Source organism: Astatotilapia calliptera, chromosome 3 (genome assembly GCF_964374335.1).
Source record: "Astatotilapia calliptera chromosome 3, fAstCal68.1, whole genome shotgun sequence".
Lineage (NCBI taxonomy): Eukaryota > Metazoa > Chordata > Actinopteri > Cichliformes > Cichlidae > Astatotilapia > Astatotilapia calliptera.
This window is the reverse complement of record NC_137424.1, coordinates 15,603,958-15,630,045: the sequence shown is the minus strand read 5'-3', so window position 1 is coordinate 15,630,045 and position 26,088 is coordinate 15,603,958. Positions and strand designations below refer to the sequence as shown.

The following is a 26,088-nucleotide window of genomic DNA, read 5'->3' as shown; positions in this document are numbered from 1 at the left end:
TTTCCTCTGGCAAATATATAAACTCACTGAAAACAGTTTGACTTTTCAGAGAGTTTCCTATCTATCTGTATTTTTACTTTAATAGTTAAGCACGATTAACATTTAGGAAACAAAAATAAACAAGTTAATAAATGAAATGAAATAATACTGATTTATATATTCACTCTGTTTACTTTTTCGATATAGAAATACAATGAAGACTTCCATGTTCCTGCTGGTGGCGCTCTCTGGCACTGTGCTCTGCATGACTAACGGACGTGTTCAGAAAACCAGCATATCATCAACATGATCCCACAAGGGGGATGTGATGATCTGATAGCAAACAGAGATAATAATGGTAACTGTAAGCGCAAGAATACCTTTATCATTGGTGACTTTAATCAAGTTAGAACAATTTGTGATCCAAGCAATCGTATCAATGCAAATAGAAATCTTTATAAAAGCCCCACAGACGTGCACATTCTGTATTGTAAACTGCTGGGACAAACAACGATACCCATTGTACATCCAGATACAGATGAAAAGGCGTATTGTAATTGCATGTGATAAAATCAATACTTTCCTTCAGCCTGTGCACTTTGAATGTTGCTCTTGAGTTGAGAGATGCTGTGAGCTTGCTGCCATCTTTAAACATCACTTCATGATGCTGGTTTAGATGCTTTATAAGACTTTGTTACGTTTCTTAAACAGTGATGAAAATAATAAAGAGGAAATATGAGAGAAGTGATTTTCAGTGAATGTTGAAAAAAATCCCACAATAACAAAAATGATGGCAACATTGCTACACTTTGCTTTCTTAGCTTGCATATTGTACATTTTCACAGTTGTTTCTGATTGGCTCCATCTTCTCTCGTTGTCACAGCTGTTGCTCAACTTTCAGCACTCATTCAATTAAAAAAACAACAAACAAAAAAACCAAGCTGCTGCTGGTAAGGTTGGCATTCTTGCAAGACTCAGTAACACAAAACAAATAAAAAAATGCACATCCCATGTTTATCCCATGTGATTCCAGGCTGAGTTTATGCATTTATGCTTATTTGTTTATAAAATATTATAAGCTGGTCTGAGGTCATTTGTTACTAAAGAAAAACAAACAAACACTGTGTCATTATTTAATCCACTAAAACTAAGACACAATGCAGAAGCAGTGTGTGAAAACTAAGTGCACCTTCACTGGTGTAGCATCTGCCTTAGAAACAATGAAGTCAAATGAAACTGTTGAATCATCTCTATGTGCTAAAGGCTCATTTTAATGCAGCATTAATCACGTTGCTTTAACAGTGCTGCATTTTAATAATGTTTATCACGTTCTTTGTAGATTTTAATTATCACCATCGTCGCTGTGAGAACATGTCTGGTTGGAGCAGGCGGCACTCAGGGATCATGTTGTGTGGAAGAAGAGTCATGTGATTGTTTTTTTTAAAGATTTTTTCTATGAGTGCACAGAGTGTGAAACAGAAAGATAGGATCGACAGAGAAAGCTGATCATGTCTGTTGTGACACCTGCAATCTCTGACTAGAGTTTTAGGTTCTGTCAGGCAGCTAACACAAAGAAAGCCTGGCTTCATTGTACAAATACAACTTACATATACAACACATGACATATTACACAGAGTCATTATTTATTCAACAAAAACTAAGCCAGATGCAGTTTTTGGATTTTATTTCAAAATGTTCTTATTCTGATTGTTTACTTAATATATTTAGACACATTTGGTTTATTTCTATAAAAATGATATTTTACACAAAACTTCAAACAGCTGCCTGCAAACATGGCTCTTTATTGTAAAGCCAGGTATGAACAACAACCTGCAGCTGCATGCTGTTGTGCTCATTGGTGTCACATTAGGTTCTGAACCACAAACAGAGAAGTTTCTTAGAACTGCTGGGCTAGTGATGTAGGTGTTGATGCAAATGATGGCTTAGGGTGGTGCTACGACAGTGTATGAAAACTGAAGCTCCCAGAGCCAAGTGTTATTTGTTCTTCCGTAACTGAGGTGAACTATAACCTGCTCAGGTAGAATTTAATAACAGCGTGTCTGAACTGCTCGTCTCCAGGCTTCACGTCTCATTCTGTAAGAACTTGTTGTTTGTTTATGAACTTTTTAGAAACAACAGACTTTTGTATACTTCCAAGAAAGAGGGAGAACTGACTCTTCTGCCACACTCACGTTCATCTTTATCTGTCATCAGTTCAGATAAAAGCATCACTGATTATTCTGAACACTGTTTTAAAGCTTCTGCGTCACTCTGATTTCTTCTTAAAGTTGGCAGACAGGATTGTGAAGAAGGACATAGTGGATCCCCCCTTTTAATGAGCATATTATCTGTGAACACTGAATACAAACAACCTAAATGCTCATTAAAGAAGCAGGTTGGCTCATAAAGTGCTCTGTACTTGTTTTATGCAAGTGCTGTTTCTGGAAACAACCACCATCTGTAATCAACACAGGACTTATTGAGCTGTCAGGTGTGCAGACAACATGGCACATTTTGGGAACACCTATAGTTGATGTCTTAATTATGAAAATAGCTACTATGTAGTTGATGCTTCCTGTTCTGCCAGAGCAGGTGCAGCCTTTGTGGAAGTGGGTTCCACTGGACCAGCGTCTGTGAACGATCCATTGTGGGTGATTTTTTTTTTGACCTTACATCTGTGTGTAAGGACCAACCACAACCATCTAAAATCTTTGCATGTTATTTTATCTTCTGTGTAAGAAGTACACAGCATACCCTGATGATCAGCTTCAAGGGTTCTCAGTGTAGGATGCATACAGTATGTCATGCTGAAATATAGAGCACTTACAATAGAACCCACTAGAAACCAATTATTTTAGCCTGGTTCCTTAAATCTATGGCATTTTTCCCATGCTGACTGATATGCTGCTCAGTGTCTTTTGCTGTCTGTCATGATCCTGGGCCATGTTGGCCCAGCATTCTTAGTTTTCATATGTTTTGTGTGTTGTTCTTTATTTATGCCATGGTTTCTGTTAAGATGTTCCTTATTTGATTACCTCCTGTGTGCCCCTCTGTTTATCTGTGAGCCCTCGTTTCCCCTCCTTGAGTTTTATTCCATGTTTTCCCAGCCCGTTATGTCCGTGCTCTCCCCGTGCTGTCTCTCCTCCTCTCTGAACCTCCGTGTACTTCCTGTTTTACTTTGACAGTCTCCCGTCAGTGTTGCGTTCACTCCTGCCGTGTCTTGTTATGATTATCAGTGTCACCTGTGTTCCCCGTGTGCTCCCACTTCCCTCGTTAACCCTCTGTGTATTTATGTCTGCGTCTCCCTCAGTTCTGTGTCGCGTTCTCCCTCATTCATGGCCGTGTGTTTCTCTGTGTATTACGTTATAGTTTCCTCGTTTAGGTTGTATGGTTTCTCTCTCCAGCAATAAAGCTGTGTTTTGAGTTCATTCCTGCCTCCGTGAGCTTGCGTTTGGGTCCTCATCCTGCCTGCACACAGCCGCAACCATGACAGTCTGCTTTTAAATCAGATGTCACTGTGAACATAAACACAAGCCACAGCAGCCCAGCTGTCTTAGCTGAGTACAAGGATACATTTACTCTCTTTGTGTAAAATATTGTGATGATTTTACATTATATTAGGCAGGCAGCTGCCCAAATTAAACCGTGACTATTAGCAGTTTGGTTATTTTGAACGCCTCGGCTGGAAAAAATTCAAAATGGTTTGTAAGGTTGGCCACAGCTTTGTATGTAAAGGGGAGTTAGAAGATTGCTTCATATTTTAAGATTGATTAAGATTAATTAATATTTTTAATTGTTTTATTTTACATCTCACCTTTTACACTGCATTGAGTTGCTGCCATGTGATTGGCTGAGTGTACATCGTTCTTTGTTTCAAAATGGACTTAATGCTTGGTTGAACAGTTGTGATGTTTATCTCCTTTAGATTTATTTTTTATTGTCATGATGAAAAATGGTTTGTTGGTTCATACCTATGAAGTTACAGTGTTTCTGAAAAGCCTAAAAAGATGAATTGTTACCATAGTAAACTTCAAAACAGACTTTATTATATGATATAGTTATAAAATTGGATAAAAACTGACTTCAGCATAATATAAAATAATGTGTTGTCACTATGTATGCATTGGTCAACTTTCAGATCTATGAAGTTCAGCTCCCCCAGCTGTGTCTCCCTTCTGTGGCCCATTCCCTCATTACTACCCTGTGTATTTAAGCCCTGTGTTTTCCCACGCTTGGTGTCGCGTCGTACCCTCAGACCCTGCCTGTGTGTTCCTGCTTGGTTTCATGGTTTGGTTTCTGTTTTTGTTTCATGCCAGCAATAAAAGCTGTGGTTTTAGTTACATTTCGTCTCGGAGTCCTGCATTTGGATCCACATTTCCACCTGCCCGCACTCAGAGCCCTGACATCAGCATAATATAAAATAATGTGTTTTCCCGATACCTGATTTTTAGCACTATGTATGCATTGGTCAACTTTCAGATCTATGAAGTTCAGCTCAGTTATCTATGTTTTCATTTTTAGTTTCCATTTGCATTTAGATGCACGGCCGATTCTCTGATGTGTGATCTGTTTCTACCTGTGCTGATGCTAGCAGGACTAAAGCTGATCAAGCAGCAGTAAATATGTGAAGCAAGGCTGAAGGATACACTCATAAAATGAACAGAATCATAAGAATATAACAGCACGAGCACTGCAAATGCAACTAAAACATGTTGACATCAAATGGTATGTTATTTGAAATCTATATGAAATAATGACACATCTATATTTTCCAATTTATTTATTTTTTTTGTATTTATTTATTTTTTCCACAGTTGTGTAAATCAGTCTGTCTGTGGACTGGTACAGCTGAAAAGCCGACGCAGCCAGTTCCTCTTCTTCTTCTTGGGTTTTTTCTCTGGCACAGTCTTAGCTTCAGTTTCGAGTTCAGCTGGATTGGTAGTTATCGTTTTCTCTCTGTCTTCTGTTTGTTGTAGAGAGTCATGCAGAGACATCTCAGTTGATGTCAGGGAGTCTTCTTCTTCTTCCTTGTCCTGTTCTTTGGTGTCTTTTTCCACCAGAAGCTCAGATTTTCCATTTGCTGTGTTGGAATTTTGTTCATTTTGCTCCTGTGTGATTTTAATGTAGGACGCTTTGACTTCTTTCAACTCTTGATAAAGAGTCTCTACTTTCATGTCATGAAGCTCCTTGTTGGAGCAGAGCTGGGATTTAAGCTGACTGATTTCCATGTTCAGTGTCTCCTGGTCCTGCCTATGTTTGTCTTCCTGTTCCTTGAGTTGGTGTTGAGCTTCTAGGAGCTGTTGTTGGAGTGTTCCTATTTGCTCTTGTTGAGTCTTGTATTGGACTTCAAATTGAGCCTCCTTCAGACCTACACAGTCCGTGTGTGAAGCCTCTGTGGTTTGTGTAGAAGAATCCACACACTGCTCTGTGGTAGGGTCGCTGACGTCTTCGTGCAGGACACGGATCATGTCATCCAGCATGACAACTGCTTGGTTGTCCTTTGCTTGAACCTCTGTTTTGCTCTTATCAGGCTTATTATTATCATTAGCCTCCTCCAGTTGCTCTATGAGCTCTTTAATTGTTTCTTCATGCTGTTTTTTGTCGGCGATCATCTGTGCATGAAGTTTGGTCACCTTAGACTGGTAATAAGAAGCCCTCTTATTAGCAGCTACCAGTTTCCAGTAAAGCTCGTTCTGGTGGTTTTGGGAAGCTTGTAGTTGATGCCTGAGAGCAGCAATCTCACAACATGAATCATACTGGACTCTGCCATGATGGGGTATAAATCTGGGATTTGGCTGATGTTGCCACGTCCCTCCATTTGGCCCAGGGTTTTGTCCACTGGCGTTATTCATGTTTGCCTCTGTCTCCATATTCACGTCGTCCTTTGGTTCTGACATAGGGAGGGATTCAGGGTTTTCCCTTTCAGAGGTTCCTTCAGGGTTTCCTGACACTTCTTCATTTCTCAGGTTGCTTCCATCAGCCACGTTGTTTTGGGCTTCTAGAAGAGCCCGAGCATACGCCCGAGTAATCGGTCGTCTGGGTTCTTCAGCCACTCTTTTCTGTTTTTGCCCCCTTTTTTTCTTGCCTTTCACGACCACTTCTGTTTGAACTTGTGCCAGAGGACGTGTTTCAGGATTTGGTGTTTGGGCTTTTTTGAGGTCATTTTCCGATCTTTGCAAAACTGTTATATTTGGGCTCACGACCACTTCCATCTGTGCTTCTGCCATTTTATATGCGTCTGCTTCTGCGTCTGCTTCTGCGTCTGCGTCTGCTTCTGCGTCTGCGTCTGCGTCTGCTTCTGCGTCTCTGTGTCTTCCTTATCTTGGTTTTAACAAACAGGTTGTTTTGTAGTTCTGCCACCAAAGAGTTGCTACAGTTGACTGAATTTCTCCTTCCAATGACAGAATGTGATGACATCACAAGCTTTGTGCCTTTGATGACATCACAGGCTTTGTGCATTTGATTCTGTGATTGGATAGTTTGAAAATAAAATGTCCACAAATGTACTTTAAAAAAAGTCATTTTATTTTGTAGTATATGTTGAATTAACACTATAAAAGCTACTCGACCAGAATTGCAGTTAAAAATAAAACAAAAGCAAAACACAAGTTTTTATAAATGGTTGTTACAAACAAACCAATGGAGAAGACGACTGTTTAGTGGAAAAATATTAGACATGCTCTCTCATAATAACTGTGTAATAATGTAAACTAAGACATGTCGAAAACATTGATATTTAGTTAAAGGTATTTATTCAAACGATCCAATGACCAGCATGTTTTAGTGAATGTCTGTAGGCACTGGGAGCTTGGTGGTTGCCTAGGCGACAATATGTCATCTATGTTTTGTTTTTAATTCAGTTTCACTGGTGAAACTAAGAAACAACAGGCTGTAGAGGGACACGTTAACAGAGCTTTACTAACTCTTACTGTCATATCCAGTGTGGACAAATCTGTATAGATTCATATTAATATATTAATCATTCATTTGAATAACCAAGGATGCAAAATAAAAATCACAGGAGAGTTTATGAGACCAGGTCAAGTTCAGAGACACACGTTTAGCAGAGGTGAAGCCTCGAGGACAGCTGGCAGCTACACCCATGTATGACAGCACCCACCTGTCACAAAGAGCAGCCTTTCCATGCCTGACTCTGCATAATTGTCAGCATCCAAGCATTTTCAATGAGTCATCATCCTCAGAAATCATCCTTTGCACAGTTGTTATGAAGAGAAAAATAAACTTTAGAGCTGAAAATCAGATATGAACCGTGATCTGGGAGGGGAAGGGCACCTGCTGCCAGACAATGTTCACCTTGGAAAAAGTCAAAAGTGGTTTATAAATTTTGCCACAGGTCTGTTTGTCAGAGGGAGTTAGGCCATTGCTTCATAATTAAAGACTGATTAAGATGATTCATATTTTCTTAAAGGTTCTTTTTAGACCTCACCTTTTACACCTGCATTGAGTTGCTGCCATGTGATTGGCTGATCAGATATTTGCATTAATGAGTATTTGAACAGATCTACCTAATGAAGTTTTATATTCATGATGAAAATGCTTTGATGGTTCATACCTATGAAGTTACAGTATATCTGAAGAGCCTTAAAATATTTTTTTTACCATAGTAAACTTCAAAACAGACTTTATTATATGATATAGTTTTAAAAAAGGATAACAATTGACTTCAGCATAATATAAAATAATGTGTTTTCCCGATACCTGATTTTTAGCACTATGTATGCATTGGTCAACTTTCAGATCTATGAAGTTCAGCTCAGTTATCTATGTTTTCATTTTTAGTTTCCATTTGCATTTAGATGCACGGCCGATTCTCTGATGTGTGATCTGTTTCTACCTGTGCTGATGCTAGCAGGACTAAAGCTGATCAAGCAGCAGTAAATATGTGAAGCAAGGCTGAAGGATACACTCATAAAATGAACAGAATCATAAGAATATAACAGCACGAGCACTGCAAATGCAACTAAACCATGTTGACATCAAATGGTATGTTATTTGAAATCTATATGAAATAATGACACATCTATGTTTTCCAATTTATTTTATTTATTAATTTTATTTTTTCCACAGTTGTGTAAATCAGTCTGTCTGTGGACTGCCAGCCAACACATCCACAACACCAACAACTCAGACAGCACAAAGCCTTTTAAGTTGGCGAGGCGTGATAGCAAATGCAGCGCAGGTACATCCATCTCACCTGCAGCAGCATCGCAGACCACGCCCCCCCTCCACACCACTCTTTCCTCACAGTTGCTCGCCATCGTTGCTCTCAGAGGGTAGAAGGTCCCGATCGAAGTGCACAGGTAACTTCCCTTCACATTTCACCACAATGATCCTGTTAGTGAGAAGCCTGCCTTCATACTGGCAGCTGGGTTTCCTGGCTCCCTGATGCTTTAGCTTACATTTAATTATGCGAAACGTTGCGGTACTATACGTCATGCCGCTATTTTCATCGTACCTCCCATCACCTCTACAAATGGATTTGACCTTTGCTGGAATGCTGAGGATGAATGTGTTGGTTTCCTTACAACTGTTGTCAAGTTTGTAGATATTCCTATTTGATATTTCTGCGTTACACAGCTTTTCAGTCATCTTAGCATCTACATGCTGTCTTCTAAACTTTTCATAAGGTGTTTCTTCAGGTCGGTGCTCGCTTGGTTGAAAATTGTTCACTTTGGAAAATCCGGAAGCAAAGAGCAGCACGAGCATCGTGCAGACAAACAGTGTCTTCATCGTCTCCTGGAGAAGAAAACACATGGACGTTTTTCCACATTAAGAATTTGGCAGATACATCCTTTTGGATCCTGAAGCTCAGTAAGTCGTCTTTGTGAGCTGCAAACACACACGACAAGAGGACTGATAGACCTTTTTCTTTAAATGAAAGAAGTCGTTTTATTTATAGTTTTCTTTTTTATTTATTTCTAATCATATATATTACTTTGTTCTCTGTTTATTTTTTATTTTTCAACTGTTAGGACGATTTCTAAATATCCTGAACAAGCCTGATCTGGACGGCTCCTGGAAGCAGATTCAGGCGTGATGATGTCATTTTCAACTGGAAAAAGAAGCTTTGAAAAGCTGAAGTAGTTTAAATGTTTAGATATTTAACCTTGTTGTATTACTTTATATTTTATATTCATCGTATTAAGACATCAAGATATTTGTTTTTGCCTTAAAATTTTGTGTTTTCATTTATACTTTTTGTTATTCTTTTTTTTTAATTTTGTCATTTTGCCTTTTTTACTTGATGTGATTTGGATAAATATATATTTATATCTACAGATATATTGAGAGAGTTTTTCTCTGGGTTTCACAAGCCCATTTTATAGATAAAAGTCCAGGTCATAATAGATCCGGTTCATTAAGAACAAAGTTTAAATCCGATTTAATATAAAAGCCTTTCTGCACTCAGTTATTCTTTCCTGTCATATGTTTCAGTGTGCTCTGTAGTAACAGTGACACACTGCAAAATAAAAATAATAAGACACTCACCTTTTTTTCCTTTACTAATGATGATGATTAACCTGCAGTGGTTCAGGTATAAGTTGGTTGTCTGGAACAGCAGGTGATGAAGATGTGGTGAAGGGTCTGTGGTTCATGTATATAGTGGGTTCATTACATAACTGGATAGGCAACATCTGACAGTCAGTTTAAATAAGATCTTGTTGTATTTGAACACAAATCAGCAAAAACAGGTCTCTCACCGTGCAAATATACAGCTTACGTAAGTTTAGTGTGCTCACCGAATGCAGTGTTTAGTGTAGCAGCAGAATTATGACAGTTTATGGAGATGTTCAACGTGAGCCTGCTGCCCAGCTTTAAAAGGAAAATCATTTTAAATGATACATAATAAGTTCTTACCAAAAGAGGAATGCAGACGGAGATGAGCAGAGATCTCTTCTGCAGTTCAGATGCTGCTGTGAGTTCTAGTTCACTTCTGTCACAGAGGAACAAAGTGTGTTTGGATCTGGACACTTTGATTTTTATACTTCTGATCAGCACCACCTCAAATAATCCTTTGCATCCACACCTACATCACTGGCCCACCACTTCTAGGAAACTTTAACACTTCCCTGCTTGTGACTCAGAAAGATAATGCAAATATGATGACCACTGACCACAAGAACCTGCATGTAGATGCAGCCTGTTTTTCCACATCTGGCTTTAGAAAAAAAATTAATGCACAAACAAATAGATTTAAAATAAAAAGATGTGTTGGTATATTTTGACCTTTCAAATAAACTATTAACACTTCTTTTTCCCCTTTTTAAGTATAATTTTTGGCAAATAAAGTGAGTGTTTTGACCATTTGCAGTTAAAATGTTGAACAATCTTTTTATTTTTGTTTTACTACCAGTTGGTTGTAATAATTTCATATGAGGGTTTAAATGGATGTATAACAAAACAAAGGATAAAAGTATATATAAAAGTATATTTAATGAAGCTGATCGAACAACAGTGCAATATGGCATGATGACAGTGTTTACAATTTTGGCAGGAGAACAAAAGATAAATATTATAAAATACAAGACATGAAAATCTCAGAGGTCAGGGGTCGGGGGCCCAGGAAGTCTGACCCGCAGATTCCAGGTCTGACTTCGAGTACATAAAATATCATCTTTCTTGTGGGGAAGGAGCCTGAGTTAGAGCAGGAAGTTACACCATATTGATATTGTTGGGGTAGCCTCAATGCAAGTGTTGGACTCTCCAGTTTCCTTGAAGGAGGTTTGACTTTGTGCCATCGTTGGCTGGACTCTGTGCTCATTGATATCCCCGTATCAGTGAGTTAAGACACCATGCATTTATTTTCTGTGTGGCACACAACAAGAAAACAAGCCAAGAGAGAACACATCAGCCTCCAATGACAGTTTATTAAAAGGTTTATTGGAGGTTATTTGTTGTGTTATTGAACCTGTGTGCTAATGAAAGAGTGTCCTTAATAAACGTACTCCATAAGGAAGTGTGTTCACAAGTGCACAGAACACATGAGGGCACAGGTCAGTGATCGGTTTTACAATTGTATTGTCAGATCGATGGACACTTTCGGATACTTGGATATTCAGGTGATTAGAGGAGCAGAGATGATCAGCTGATCAGGATTTGGTGGTGTGTTGGATCAGGTGGTGGAGAGATACAGGACAGGCCTGACATACACAAACGTATAGTGAAGGTGCAGAGGCTCAGATCTGTGACATCGTCCCAGCTCAGTGTCCATATTTAGATGTAACAGTGCTATAGACTTTACCTGACAACTTGTATGAGTAATGTTTTCATCTCAGGCATGTCAATTTCATTTGTGAAAATATTTTTAATACTTGTACAACAGATTTTTTTGAGTGTTAAATAGAAATTATATGCTGAAACTGAAGTGATGGGTCGCACTCTTTAGTTCTGCTCTCGAAACAATGTAGGTGGTCCAGTTAACATATTTATATTTTTTCATTTGCTGTTTCACTTGCAAAATATTTCCAGTGTGACATTTGATCAGGTCTTGTAAACCTTGTCGTTAACCAAGCAGTCACTCCCAGGCTGCTGTGCTGATCACCGGATCTTAACTTCATTGTCACAGTGCACTCAGAACAAAACAGCCATGCAGAGATATGAGTCACAGTGACATTAAAACTGATGAAGACCGTCGTCGTTAGAACCAGCAAACTGAATGAACTAAAAAAGATCATCTAAATTCAACTGGTCTAAAATATCAGGATCTCAGTGTTAAGTCCATATTTTTGAAGTAGAAGCTTTTACTGGTTTTACTTAAGAAAAAGAAATAATAAGGAATTGTTTTGGAATTTGTCCAGGTTAACAGATGAAATCATGTTCAGTGCTTTGTCCTGTCAGTAAACACAGATTCTTTATTTGCACTGAATGGGACAGCATATAATTTCACTGCTTTTGGCGTAATGACAATAAAAGATAGTTTCAAAGTCTGACCTGCAAAGCCCGTCCACCCAGTGTCCTCCTCAGTCATGCTGGTTGCATGATTGCTGTAGAAGTGCTAAACTACTGTGACCTGATTAATTGAACTGAGCTCACACTGCAATAACTAATCAGTGAGGTGGTAGTTTAAGTACTTCATTACCAAAATGTATAAATGAAGTACATCAGAAGATGTTGGGGAAGAAGCACTTCACCGGGTGGGCCTGGACCCCCGAGGCCTGTCCCTGTGCCGACCTCGTCTGAGTCTAATAGATTTATAAGATAGAGCTCATCAAAAGACTAAGATATGAATATAAACATGATATTTGTCAGTTTAATTTAATGTTAAGTTGAACTGGAGTTAACCAGAATCCTTTACTCTTCCAACTCCTCTACTTTGTCTAACAGTTAGCTTAGCTTAGCCTAGCCAAGTTTTCTTTGCAAAATTGCTAATTGCATGGTTTCAAATTGCAGTTTTGATTTTAAGTGGACTAATTGTTCAGACCTGCTCTGGGGCCTGTCTGAAGTATTAAATTGACATATATTTGTCTCAACACCTACGCAGGAGAACTTTTTTGTAAGTGTGAAATGGAAAATAGAAGAAGAAGTAGAGATGTGGGTGTTCCTATTTACATGTTTTTATTTTGTGTTTCTTTAGCCAAACATGTTATTTGATCAGAGCACCTGCCTGTACACCTGCTGTTAACCAAGCAGTTATTTTCAAGCTGCTACACTGATCACAAAGTCAGGACATATGAATGACAGGAAGTGTCCAGTGTCACGTACCGATATTAATGACAACAATGATGGGTCAAAGCAACATATGAACATTTATTACGATATCCTGATAAATGTAATGCAGCGGGATAACTTCTACAGTTATTATGTTAGTGATGATGCCTCTTTGCTTTTCATTTATTCACAGCTTTGTGGCGTACGATGGAGTGTCAGGGCCACATTAAGATGATAACCTGCCACGGCTGCAGTACCCTCTACAACACGGCTTGTGTCGATGATTTAGTGAAGCAAACTGATCAGCTGTCTCATTGTGTCTTTTGTGTGTTTGGTTTTGTGTTTTCAATGAACTGAAAGCCCTCTTTAATGCACGAGGGTGTGACCATCCACATTCTCTCATCTGTCCAGTGTCAGCCATTCATTTTGTGCAAATGGTCAAGTCTTCCAAGTGTGCGTGCTTTTCCTTCTGAGTGCTTTTCCTTCAGCGTCTGTGTTACTCGCGTCCAGCAGATGGCAGTGTTTCACTGTCTGACGGCTGTCTGAAGCTTCAGCTGGATTATCCGTTTGCTATGTTTGCCATGTTACAGTCAGTGGGGAGGAAAAACTCGTTTTTAACAGGAATATCTAGACATGAGTGATTACTGCAGTGGGGCACTATCTGTGCTATCTATAAGAAATGTTAGCAACAATAAAACTCTGAGGATCAGGGCTCCATTTCACTCCAGTGTTCAGTGGCATTTTAAAAGAGTGAATACCGACGCTGAATGTCTTTGTAAAGCAAAAGCACTTTGTTAGCCTTTACAGAGCAAAGCTATGGATCAATGTGCGGTGAAGAAAAATCGAGGTGGCCAGTCTGTCCTTTCCTAACCAATCACAGAGCTCCTTACATTGCACCATGTGGCTAATTTGCGTTTTACTGATATTGCTGGGCTGCTGTCAATCATTTTGTCTTTATATTACAACAGAGCATTGACCTTTAACCTGTTTAATTCATACTGAGTATTTAAAAAAAATGTATTGTCATAATAAATTGTGCCTCACTGAAACACCATTTTGCATTAGCCTCTATCACCTGACTTGTCACTGATGATATCACTGCACGAGCAGGCGAGCGGTAGCGGCGGGGGGGTGTAGGTGAAGCTCGTGAAGAACAAAATTCTGTACGAGCGGACGCAGTGAGTCCAATAACCAGGGGTAACTGGAAATAAGGTGTTGTAGGTTGGCTTCCACAGTGTAAAGAGACACTTCTCCCTCATGCTCTAACAGCTGGTAAATCAATTTAGAAGCAGAGTCGATAACGGCCTCCTGAAGCTCCCTAGGTGGGGTGACTGCCGCTGGATCCATATCTGGCTGGTCCGTACTGTCACGGCGGGTGAGGAGAGCCGTGTGAAAATAATAAATGAGGATCCAATCGCAGGCAGTAGTGGAGAAGTGAAGGTGGTTTATTGAACACAAAAATAAATATGGACAAACAGCAAATGGAGCACGAAGTAAACTAGACTGGAAACAACTAAACTCCAGAGCACAAACCTGGACAAGAACGAGCAGAGGAGATGGACAGCAGGGAGAACACACGGGTGAGACATGGTGGACACACAGACGCACCAGCAACTACAATGACAGAGGACACGACTTAAATACACAGAGAAACACAGGGGAATTACACACAGGTGGTGGACACAGCTGGGAATAATCAACAAGACGAGACAGAGGTCAAACTGAACACACTCACATGAGACGCAGACCTTCACAATAAAACAGGAACAAGAAACCATCACACTAAGACGCAGACTCGACATAGAGAGAGAGACAGAAAATGACACATGGAACTAAACTAAACCTGCAAAAACATGACAACTCAAAATACTGGGTCAAACTGACCCAGAACCGTGACAGACTTTCTATAATGTTTTGCTTGAGCATGTCCTGCTTTTCTGTAATGTTATTTCTACAGCCTCTTATTTCTAACCTCTTGTGTACCTCTTTTCAACCACTGGGAGGCGCTACAGCTTCATTCCTTTCACACTAAGGCAGCGGTAGGGAACTCCAGGCCTCGAGGGCCGGTGTCCCTGCAGGTTTTAGACGTTCCCTACCCCTGCACTAAGGCCTTTGAAATCTTCATTAACACTGAGCTTGAAATTTCTATCAGTCGAATGCAAAGGAGTCCTGTGGTTGTAGGACAGAGGTAGGGAACGTTAATCTGCCATCATTTAGATTATATGACAACAACCTTCAAATCTGAAGTCTCAGAAATCTGCTTCATGTACAAGTTCCTCCAATAATCAGGGCTAATATCACCAAATTGTACATAAACAGACTTTTACATGTTAAATATTTCTCAAATATGGGGAAAAAAACAATATAAAATACTATATTATTAACAAAATATCTTAAGATACAGCTACAAATTGCTTGAAACATTTGCAATGAAATATATAAAACAGCTTTATTGTCAGTGAGGACAAAGTTATAGTGATGCTGTGCTGGAGTGTTCAAAAGAAGACAGAGACATGAAGTATAAATATTGTATAATATTAAATATAAGAAAGAACAAAGTTATAAAAACATTAATAATTGAAATCTGCAACAATATTCACATAAAGTGTAAAATACAGAGTTAACTGTTTAATAGGTAAAGTTTAGGTCTTGCAGTCAAACAATGATCCCAAACACAGCAGCAAATCTACAGCAGAATAGCTGAAAAGCAAAGTGCAGACCTCAACCTGGGACATTCAGAGAGCTGTGCTTAAATAAATGCCCACAAAGCTCAAAGAACTGAAGCAACGTTGTAATGAAGAGTGGGCCAACATTCCTCCACAACAATATGAGAGACTGATAAAGTCAAGCAGAAAACAATTAGCTCACATTTGTGCTGCTAGAAGTGTTTCTAGTTATTCACAGGACTGTAGTTTGAATTTAAAGAAATGTGAAAGTGCACTGAAATTAACATAAAGTTATTGCAATTTTTAAAAAAAATCAAGAAATCTAAGAGGAAGAAACAAGGTAAACCACACAATTGTTTTCCTTATATTCTCCACACGGCAATGCACATAACAGACATAAAATATTTGCATTTATCAATAGAAAATATACAATTTTTCCATAGTCATAGCCAGGCCCGATTACTGCCAAACCTGTGCTGAATCAATCACTTAAACAGGACCTGTCTGACAAAGTAGAGTAGACCAAAAGATCCTCAAAAACTACACATCATGGCGCAATCCAAGGAAATTCAGAAGCAAATAAGAAACAAAGTAATTGAGATCTCTCAGTCTGGAGATGCAACGTCAAGATGAACAGAATCCAGTTTCTGGGATCCTGAAGGAGAATGTCTGGCCATCTGTTCACGACCACAAGCTGAAGTGCACTTGATCCAAAGCACACCAACAAGTCCACCTCTAAGCAGCTTAAGTAAAACAAAATAAAGACTTTGGAATGGCTTAGCCAAAGTTCATACGTGAATCTGATTGAGGTGCTGTGACCTTGGAAAGGTGGTTCATACTCAAAAACCCTCCAGTGTGGCTGAATTACAACAATTTTGCAAAGATGAGTGGGCAGAAATTCTTCCACCACCTCGTAAAGGACTCATTGCCAGTTATCCCAAACACTTTATTGCAGATGTTTCTACTCAGGGTGGCCCAACCAGTTATTAGGTTTAGGGGGCAATCACTTTTTCCACACAGGGCCATAATAATGGCCGCCTTAATAATAAATGCCTTGATTTAGGAACTACTTTTAATGTTTACTTGTGCTATTTTGCAAAAAATAAAATCTCTGCAAAAACATCAAAACTGCTGACCATCTGACCTCAATATGAAATTATTAATCTTTTGACCAAAAACATTTAGATTTGTAAAAATAAAGAAACCATAGAGGAACAAACAATGTTGTTTGCTACGTTCTAACATGGCAATCTAAATAACAGTAATGCAAACATATATATTTATCAATAAAAACAGATCGCCTTTTCACTGTTACAAAAGTCAAGTACATCAATGTTTGTTCAGCTTTCATAAATGTAAGTTTATAAGTACATAGTACATTTTTTGGTCCAACTTCTTTTAATACATGCAACACATTTCAGAACATTTGGGACAGAGACAACAAAAGACTGGAAATACTTCGTAAAAATCTGGTGAAACACTTTAAAGCCAGTGGGATTAAATGGGAAACATAAAATTTAATACTAGACAAAGACCGATTGAATCATGAAGCAAAGAATTAATAACTAAATCACAAGTAGAAAATGTTATGCAGATATTATTGGATAGATTTTGGTGTAGAAAAAAATGACAAGAAATGAAAAATGAAAGTTATCTGGTCTTTTTCTTTAAAGAGTAGCCTACTGCAGAGCAGCAACACTGACAAAGACCATCATCACCAATACTGCAGCTAATACAATGATCCAGGAGGAAACTTGAAAAAGCAGGAAAAATGTGACACTGATCAAAATGAATACATCAATTATTTATCAAAGAGAAAATGCATACTAGCACAATGCATTGTTATTGCGTCTCAGTTTCTCACCATCACTGATAATCTGACGTCTGCTGGACCTCAGGAATCGTCTCCATCACCTCTCTGTGAGGAGCAGAGAGCACTCGTGCTGCACATCCCACCTGTGTGCTGTGTTTACGTGAACCTGAGAGCACAGCTGTAGTGGTGACAGTGAATGTAGCGTTGGTGTTGGACACACTGACAGTGTTGTACTGTGAGAAGCTGAGGTCTTGTTGTGAGAGTGTTACAGTGGGAGCAGGTCGACCAGTGGCTGAACAGGAAACAACCCACTCTTCAGCAGAGTTTGACTCTCTGACATCAACAACAGGTTCATGCAGCTCTGTGAAGGATCAGGAGATATAAAATAAGGAGTATATTGTTAAAGATACATTGACTTCTAACACATGTAACGCATTAAGGTAAAATTTCTTACCATAAGGATGTGTTACACGATTTATAAACCCCAGTTTGTTAATTATTTGTTCATTATTCATAACTATATACTTAATTTTTTAAAAATTAAGTGTTTTTGGTCAAATGGAATTTCTTTTTGGGTAATTTTAGCCCCTTTTAGCTCTCTGCCAAAATGTTTTAACCTTTCTGTCTCTAACAGTAAAACATCGTTCCTTTATCTTCTGTGTCTGGTGTGTTGGTCAGGATTAGCTAGCTTGGCAAAAAGTTCACATTAAACAAAGTGTGTTACTGTGAGGTGTGTGTTCGTACTATGAGTCACAGCTCGAGTTTTCTTGCGGGTGAAGGTTTTTCACCTCGCTGTCATTCTTGCATAAAAGTGTTTGACCCCTTCAGGAAAAAAACGAAATTTGGGATTATTTTTTGTTTTGTTCATTGTGTGTATTTGTTTCTACTTTTTACTTTTTCTTTTACTGTGTACAGCACTTTGGTCAACCTGTGTTGTTTTTAGACATGGTTATTGATTGATTGATTGATTGATTGATTGATTGATTGATTGATTGATTGATTGATTGATTGATTGATTGACTGATTGATTGATATGTCTTTGATTAAAATACAGCCTACTCCACATCCTCCAAGTTACAGAGAAGAGGAACCATCTGGGGTGAACTTGTGCACTTGGTATTGGCTGTCATGGTCCCTGTGCCTCTCCGGCTCGCTCATGTTGGCCACAGGTTTGTTTTGTTTTCTCTCCTGCTTCCCTGGGTGGAGCTCATTGTGGGCTCTCACCCTTGGCCCACGTATCTGCGGTGATTTCTACACCTGTTGTTGATCAGGCGGCGTCCCCCTTGCCTATTTAACGCTGCGGCACGGAGTATTCGGCACTGGAACGTTGAACCTCCCATGTTCGTGCTCTCAGCTCTCCTAAGACAAACTCTCTCAGTGTTGTGTGGCGTATTGATCTAATTGGACTCTTTGTGTTTAGATCTCCCCGGAACTGGTGGCGGACCCTGACCTGTGATCCCTGTGTGTGTCAACATAAGTGGAAATTGGAGCAAGAGTGGCTGTGGAGAAGCGAGTGTGCGTAAGAAGAGGAGTGGCGGAGTTTGGGCCGAGTGGAGAGCGAGTGTGGATTCCTTCCCCTGGAGCCCTGAAGCCCTGCCCCATTCACTGTATATACACATCACTGTGGTTTCCCTTCTGTGTTAATAAATTGTCAACCCTTTGCTTGCCAGAACGCTGCCTGCGTCTGAATCCATCTGTTAGCCCTGACATTGGATACCTGGAAATCAGTGAAGGGACCATTAATGCTTCAACTTGTACACAGGTTTGAGAGCAACCACCCAAAAGCTTCTGCTAATAAACACTAGTCTGTGTTTGTGATGCAAATGTTTCTGGCTGTGTTCACAAACATTTAGTAAGGTGAGTGAGGAATATTAATACTTATTATTAGATCATTAGCAGACTGTAGAACTTGACTGCACGCCAAGGTGGCAGTTCAGCCATTTGATTCATGTTGCAGCAGCTCATGAGTGAATGAACATCGTGCAATAAAAGTACTTCTAGAAGTACATTTTTGCAAAAACGGACATTGTGGAGGAATGTAGGGAAGACACGAGGGAGCCCAATATTTTACTCAAACGTTAATCGCTGCATCACACAACTGAACATTCAAAGCGCCAAAACCTAACCCTCTCACTTCCCGTTACACTGGGTACGAGTGGAGCTACCTGGTGGTATGTACTTACATTTATTTAAATTTACTTGAGTAGGGTAGAGTCATGCTAATGACCTAATAATTTTATTCAGGTGTGTTGCAGCAGAGATACATTTAAAAGCTTCAGGACGCTGGCTCTCAAGGCCTGGAGTTTGACACCCCTGCTTTACACAAAGATGGGTTAAATCACAGTGCAAAGAATGAATGAATAAATGAAATATAAAAAATAAATAATTATTAAATAGTCTTACACATCAATGTCATTGGTTGACTTTTGAAGTATTTGAATCCTTATTGGGTTCCCTGAGTGACAGAAGGATTAAAACACTTTAAAATCAGTACTGAAAATATGTGCAGACATTACTGGATAGATTTAGGGTTAGAATCAATAAATCACTATCATGTTAAACACTCTTAGAGTTCAAACCTTCGTAGAAACATAAGTCCAGTATCATGGAATGAAACCTAAAGGTGCATTTGAGGGTGCAAAACGTTTCGTCGACATTGTTGTGTTTGTTTGGGAGAAAACGTACAAACACACAGTGCAGCACTTCAGAGTTACACTGCTAGCGATCGAAGATTTATGTAAATTCGACAAGCTAAACGCATTCTGTACTGTACAGCAGGAGTCCCCAACCTTTTTGCGCCACAGACCACTTTAATGTCAGACAATATTTTCAGGGAACGACCTTTAAGGTGTCGCGGATAAATACAACAAAAGAATAAAAAAAAGAAACTGTGGTATTTTGTAAATATAATAATAAACGTGACTTGAGCTGTGCGCCAACAACAATGACAGTGACGTCCTCCTCTCTGCTTTTTAATGCTCTCTGGTCACTATGGTAACGCGTAAATAGTTCTTTCAAAATAAGACACAACTACAACCATACATTTCACACCGGAGGATCAACTCTCGCGGAACGGTACCAAAAGACTCACGGACCGGTCCGTGGGCCTATTAGGGACCGCTCCTGTACAGGAGACACTGGACTAGATTGATTGACAATGGTCTACAGCAATCAGAACGCACAACGCGATGTACTGTAAAAAAAATAAATAAATCAGCGAAACAGCAAGTGTCACTTTTGGCCACGAACAATTTAGGGGATGGTGAATTTTTTTGAACAAACCCAGAGTGTTAAAAAAAACTTAAAACCATTTTTATTTCTCAGCAGCATCAATAGTAACAAAAACGCAATTTAGTTTCGCTGTCAAAGTCGATTTAACTGAAGTTACGTGTTTCCGGTTACTGTGGAGCTCCACAGTGGCTGCAGCCAGAAGCTGTTTCTACAGGATCCTGATGGACACTCAAAGCTTTTAGAAAATGTCCTCATTAGTTGTTTGCAGCAGAATATCAACCGATGTGAATCAAAACAACAAAAGTGCTCTGCACATGTGTGTGAGACTACAGATTCTAGAACCAGAACTGCTGATTTCATTACTCTGAACTTTTAAAGGCAGGTTTTGTATCTGAGAGCAGGGACACTTGCTGTGTTCAGTGTGACTCGTCTCTGCAGAAGGTCAGGGCTCTGATAGTTGCAGTTAGCGGGTGACTTACTGGGCAGGTGGCTCCTGAGTGTCTGTGGGAGTCAGGGTTCATTATGATCCTGGTTGCTACTGGAAATAAAGAAACAAAAGGAGGGTGTGTTGTTCAGGAAGTACAGACTGTAGCTCAGCAGGTAGAATTACTAACTGGAAGGTTGGAGGTTTGATCCCTGGCTGCTCCAGTCTGCACGCCACGGTATCCTTGGGCAAGATGTGGAACCCCGACTTCCTCTCCGATGCATCCATCATAGTGTCATTGTTAGAAAAAGAAGTGCTTGTGTGAATGAAGCACGCTGTATAAAATGCTTTGATTGCTCATACAGAAAAGCAGCTCATAAGAACTGGTTCATTTTCCAGATAATTCCACTATTAAGACAACAGACATTTGGGAGGCTTTCTCTGAGAGTAACACTGAAAGTCTTGCTGCTCCTCCACAAAATGAACTTCAGATTAAAGACACAGCTCAGCTAAACACAACTCAAACTAATCTACACTATTTTTCTTTATTACGCAGCATTTTTATAACTATTTCCAGATGTTTCTAAAGATGAAAACAGAATTAAACTCCAGCCTGATGCGTTTCTGAGGTTCCTGACTCTGACCGTCCCTCAAACGCCTCTCTGATCGTTTCCTTCCGTCGCTTTTACTTTCGCTTTCGTGAATGTTGTGGCCCAGTTGATCGTCTCCATGTTAAGGTAACGTTAGCAGTCTGTACTGTTTTCCTGGCTGACATCAGCTGTGTGCAGCTTAGTTTCAGCATAAATCTGCTTCGTTTTATGTGAGATCAGAGTCTGGGAACGAGACAGAAACAGTTGATGATCAGCAGCTGAACTCGATGTTACTGTGGATCCACTGACTGATGTCTGTAGGCAGCTTCTCCTGCCTCCATCAGTCTGTTATGGAAGCCCGTTTCCGCCACAAAAAAGGATCCATTCTCGAAATTTCGACTTATAACTCGAAAATTTTGAGGAAAGTAGCTCGAAATGTCGAGTTAGTTCTGCCAATCAGTAATCCAGCTACAATGCGCACTCAAACCCGCATCGCAACAAACCGGCGCTTTCGAGAGTACGTTAGCTGATATTAACGCCATGTGATTCAGCTAATAACAGAAGGATTTCATCATTTGTGAAGCCACACAGACAATAATCAGCGACTTGTGCATTTATGACTGGCTGTAATTCTGGTATCTTAGCTGTAGCATTTGTAGCTGAGGGCTTCAGCTTCCGGGTAACAAGGAAATTACGTCATTCACGTAAATTACTGATTGACAGCACTAACTCTTAATTTTGAGTTAGTTTTTTCAAAATTCCAAGTTAATAAGTCGAAATTACGATAAAATAAGTCGAAATTTCGAGTTCTGGATCCTTCTTTTTTTTAGTGACGGAAACGGGCTTCCAGTGTGTGGATGTTGTTTAACTGCTGACAGTGAGACAGGCTGTCCTAAGAGTCGCTGCCAACACTTCATCTATAAAATGCATTTCTCTGCTCGTTCGCTATAGTCTGCTGTCGTATTTGTATGCAGGTTATTTTCAGTTTAACTGGTGATGTTCATTCGTGTATTGTAGGTGAATGCGTTGATGATTGATCATAAATTAGTAAACTGGCCGTTTTTGCTCAATAATTCCTGTTTCATGTTCAAACCGTCAGACAGAAACTCTGCGTTTGTTTTTATGTTCTTCAGCCTGTTGTTCTTGAGGTAATCTGTGATGCGTTCAATGACCCTCCACATGCTCTGAGGGTCATTTGAAGAGAAACAGAACTTCATCTTTAGAGCATAAGTGGGTTTTTGCCCTCTTTATGCCCGCGGTCAGGCTCTGTTTATTGTAGTATAACACTCATAGGACACAGTGACCCGCTGCACACACACTGCACACACACTGCACACACACTGCACACACACTGCACACACACTGCACACAATGACAGCTGCAGAGTTTGTGTCTGATGTATTAAGTATGAAACACTGTTGGGCTAAAATCTGGTCAGAATGAATCCAGGTGCAGGTGTGTCAGTTTAGGACCACTGGACTAACATCCAAGTGCTCACAATATAAAGTGTATTCTGTAGTAACATCCTGGTGTTGCAGCAACAGTCCCACATGGAAACGTCAACACTCAAACTCAAAATCTCTTTTTGTCAACAATAAAATGACAGCAGACCAATTTGAACAAAGTTGGTAAAAAGCTTCAGAAATTAGTAAAATATTAAAAAGTGTCTGGATGCTCAATCATCCAGGTAAGGGTTAGGTTAGTAATGCTGTGATTGCAGACATTCCCCAACTCTCTGTGAATGGGACTCATGGCCATTGATCAGTGGTTGTTGATCAATGGTCATGACCTCCCAGCCATTGTGCAAATGTCCTGTTTATAAGGTTGGAAACCTGCAGTCAGCTGAGACTGAAGGAGTCACCTGGATGAGTCATGAAACGTTTCTCCCACTGAAAACATCCAGATGAACAGAATCAACATTTGGGGATTAAAACGTGTCTGAATCAATCAGTGGGTGCTGAGTGGGTCAGTCAGTGTGTCGCTGGGCTGATTTGTGTTTCCTCTGCAGGTGAAGGTAGAAAGTGTGTGTGAGCTGATGTGAACTGAGCAGCATGGATCAGTGTGAGGACAGAGAGGAGGGAGTCCCTCCCTCTAAAAGCACTCTGTGTGGGGAACATGAGAGCCAGACCAAAGCTCAGAGGTGAGATGACCATCTCTAACTGTCCATGACTCTTCTCCATGTCACAGCTCAGCACTCACATCACTGCTCCATCATTATTCACAGGAACCAGCCTGGACCTCCACCCAGCTCTGTGTCCTGTAAGAGTGACGCGTCTAAAGATGACTTCATTAATTTCAAAGTCTCTGCTGCAGCGAGGTGAGCTGTTAGTAACAAGAACTCTCTGATTTAAATGATTTTGATGTTTCCTGGTTTCTAAAATGCATCTCTGTAGCAGAGCAGTGTCTCCAAGGACACACAGGCTCAGCTGTAACTGTCAGTTTATCTGGTTTAAGACACATTTGGACTCAATTGGCTGTTTTTAACTATGTATTTTAATCAGAGGTGTAAATTTAGACCTCACACATCTGGATCCTAAACTATGATAGAAACAGCTGCTAGCAGTGGGTAGTTTGACTTTGATACGCTGCTCTAGAAAGCAAACAAAGGTTTGTGCAGCTCCTCTTCAGAAAAGTGTTCAGAGAGCAGCTGCTGTATTAGACAAAGGCTCGTCCTGTGAGCCCAGATGTGTGTAACAGCTGGATGAAGGAGAACCATCACAGTCGCGTCTCCATCCCGCCTTTATTAATGAACTTCCTGTTGCTTGCAGATGACAGGAACACAAAGTGTTTGTGCCACGTGATGCTGCAGGATTTGTTAACGTGTCCATGATGGTAACATCTCCTCGTCTAACTGCAAACACATGAGCGCTCCTAACGGCAGCTATCACAGCCACACAGGCAGACTGTGTCTCACTGTTGCATTCAGGGACATTTGTTTTCCTGTAAAAAGCTGAACTCTAATCTAAGAGGACTGTTACTGACAGGAAACAGCTGCATTATCTGCAGTCTGTGTGATCACAGCTGCTTCAATCACTTCATCAGAGAATTGATCATTGAATAAAACATGTTTGTGTCTGCAGAGGTCAGAGGTCACAGTCTGCAGGATCCAGCTGTCCGTCTGTGAGGAGTGACCAGTCCATGCCTCACCCTCCACACTTCAGTGGTGAACCTGGACCAACGAGGTCAGAGACCTGTGATGACTCCTTTACATGTTTGTGTTTTCCTGGATAAATATGACCAAAGATTCATTAAAAAGATAAAAATATTAGACTTTGTCCTGTAGCGCTGTGTGGCAGGCAGGATTGGACCCAAACACAACAGGATGAAGTCAAAGAGGCAGCTTTATTTCAGCTGTGAACATGCAAACAGCAGAAATAAGGAAACATAACTGTAGGTTTGCAGTGAATGAAGCCTCAGCTCGACGCTGCACTTTGTCCCTCTTTTCCTTCTCCAAACAGCCACATCAGGAGTCTCTGATGGAGTTTTAAAATATTTAATTACAAATGTCCAAAGATGGGTTCAGGATACCTGAATCCACAGTTATTAAAGCTAAAATAGTTCACAGGGTTTGGACTTTGTTAGGTGACGAGAGAACATCAAAGTGTTTTTTATCTTTAAACAGTATTTTTATCACTTCAGTTGCTCTCACAGCCCTGTTTGTTATTTTACCAGAGCTCTTATGTTTCACTCAGTGCTCCCACCAAACACCTTGGAGGACACATTACAGGGAGTGCAGAATTATTAGGCAAGTTGTATTTTTGAGGAATAATGTTATTATTGAACAACAACCATGTTCTCAATGAACCCAAAAAACTCATTAATATCAAAGCTGAATGTTTTTGGAAGTAGTTTTTAGTTTGTTTTTAGTTTTAGCTATTTTAGGGGGATATCTGTGTGTGCAGGTGACTATTACTGCATAATTATTAGGCAACTTAACAAAAAACAAATATATACCCATTTCAATTATTTATTTTTACCAGTGAAACCAATATAACATCTCCACATTCACAAATATACATTTCTGACATTCAAAAACAAAACAAAAACAAATCAGCGACCAATATAGCCACCTTTCTTTGCAAGGACACTCAAAAGCCTGCCATCCATGGATTCTGTCAGTGTTTTGATCTGTTCACCATCAACATTGCGTGCAGCAGCAACCACAGCCTCCCAGACACTGTTCAGAGAGGTGTACTGTTTTCCCTCCTTTAAATCTCACATTTGATGATGGACCACAGGTTCTCAATGGGGTTCAGATCAGGTGAACAAGGAGGCCATGTCATTAGTTTTTCTTCTTTTATACCCTTTCTTGCCAGCCACGCTGTGGAGTACTTGGACGCGTGTGATGGAGCATTGTCCTGCATGAAAATCATGTTTTTCTTGAAGGATGCAGACTTCTTCCTGTACCACTGCTTGAAGAAGGTGTCTTCCAGAAACTGGCAGTAGGACTGGGAGTTGAGCTTGACTCCATCCTCAACCCGAAAAGGCCCCACAAGCTCATCCTTGATGATACCAGCCCAAACCAGTACTCCACCTCCACCTTGCTGGCGTCTGAGTCGGACTGGAGCTCTCTGCCCTTTACCAATCCAGCCACGGGCCCATCCATCTGGCCCATCAAGACTCACTCTCATTTCATCAGTCCATAAAACCTTAGAAAAACCAGTCTTGAGATATTTCTTGGCCCAGTCTTGATGTTTCAGCTTGTGTGTCTTGTTC

General features: G+C 40.0%; 2 protein-coding genes across 2 annotated transcripts in view; both read left to right on the top strand.

The window, feature by feature from the left end:
* The window catches only part of LOC113035369 (protein TANC1-like), a 49,119-nt gene extending 39,927 nt beyond the window's left edge, over window positions 1-9,192 (top strand). Inside the window, exon 15 of the mRNA XM_080299687.1 lies at window positions 187-9,192. Coding sequence (XP_080155813.1) covers window positions 187-252 — 66 coding nt within the window. The 3' untranslated portion in view covers window positions 253-9,192. The remainder of the gene's footprint in view (window positions 1-186) is intronic.
* The window catches only part of LOC145425230 (protein NLRC3-like), a 611,895-nt gene that overhangs the window by 296,898 nt on the left and 288,909 nt on the right, over window positions 1-26,088 (top strand). The window lies entirely within an intron of this gene.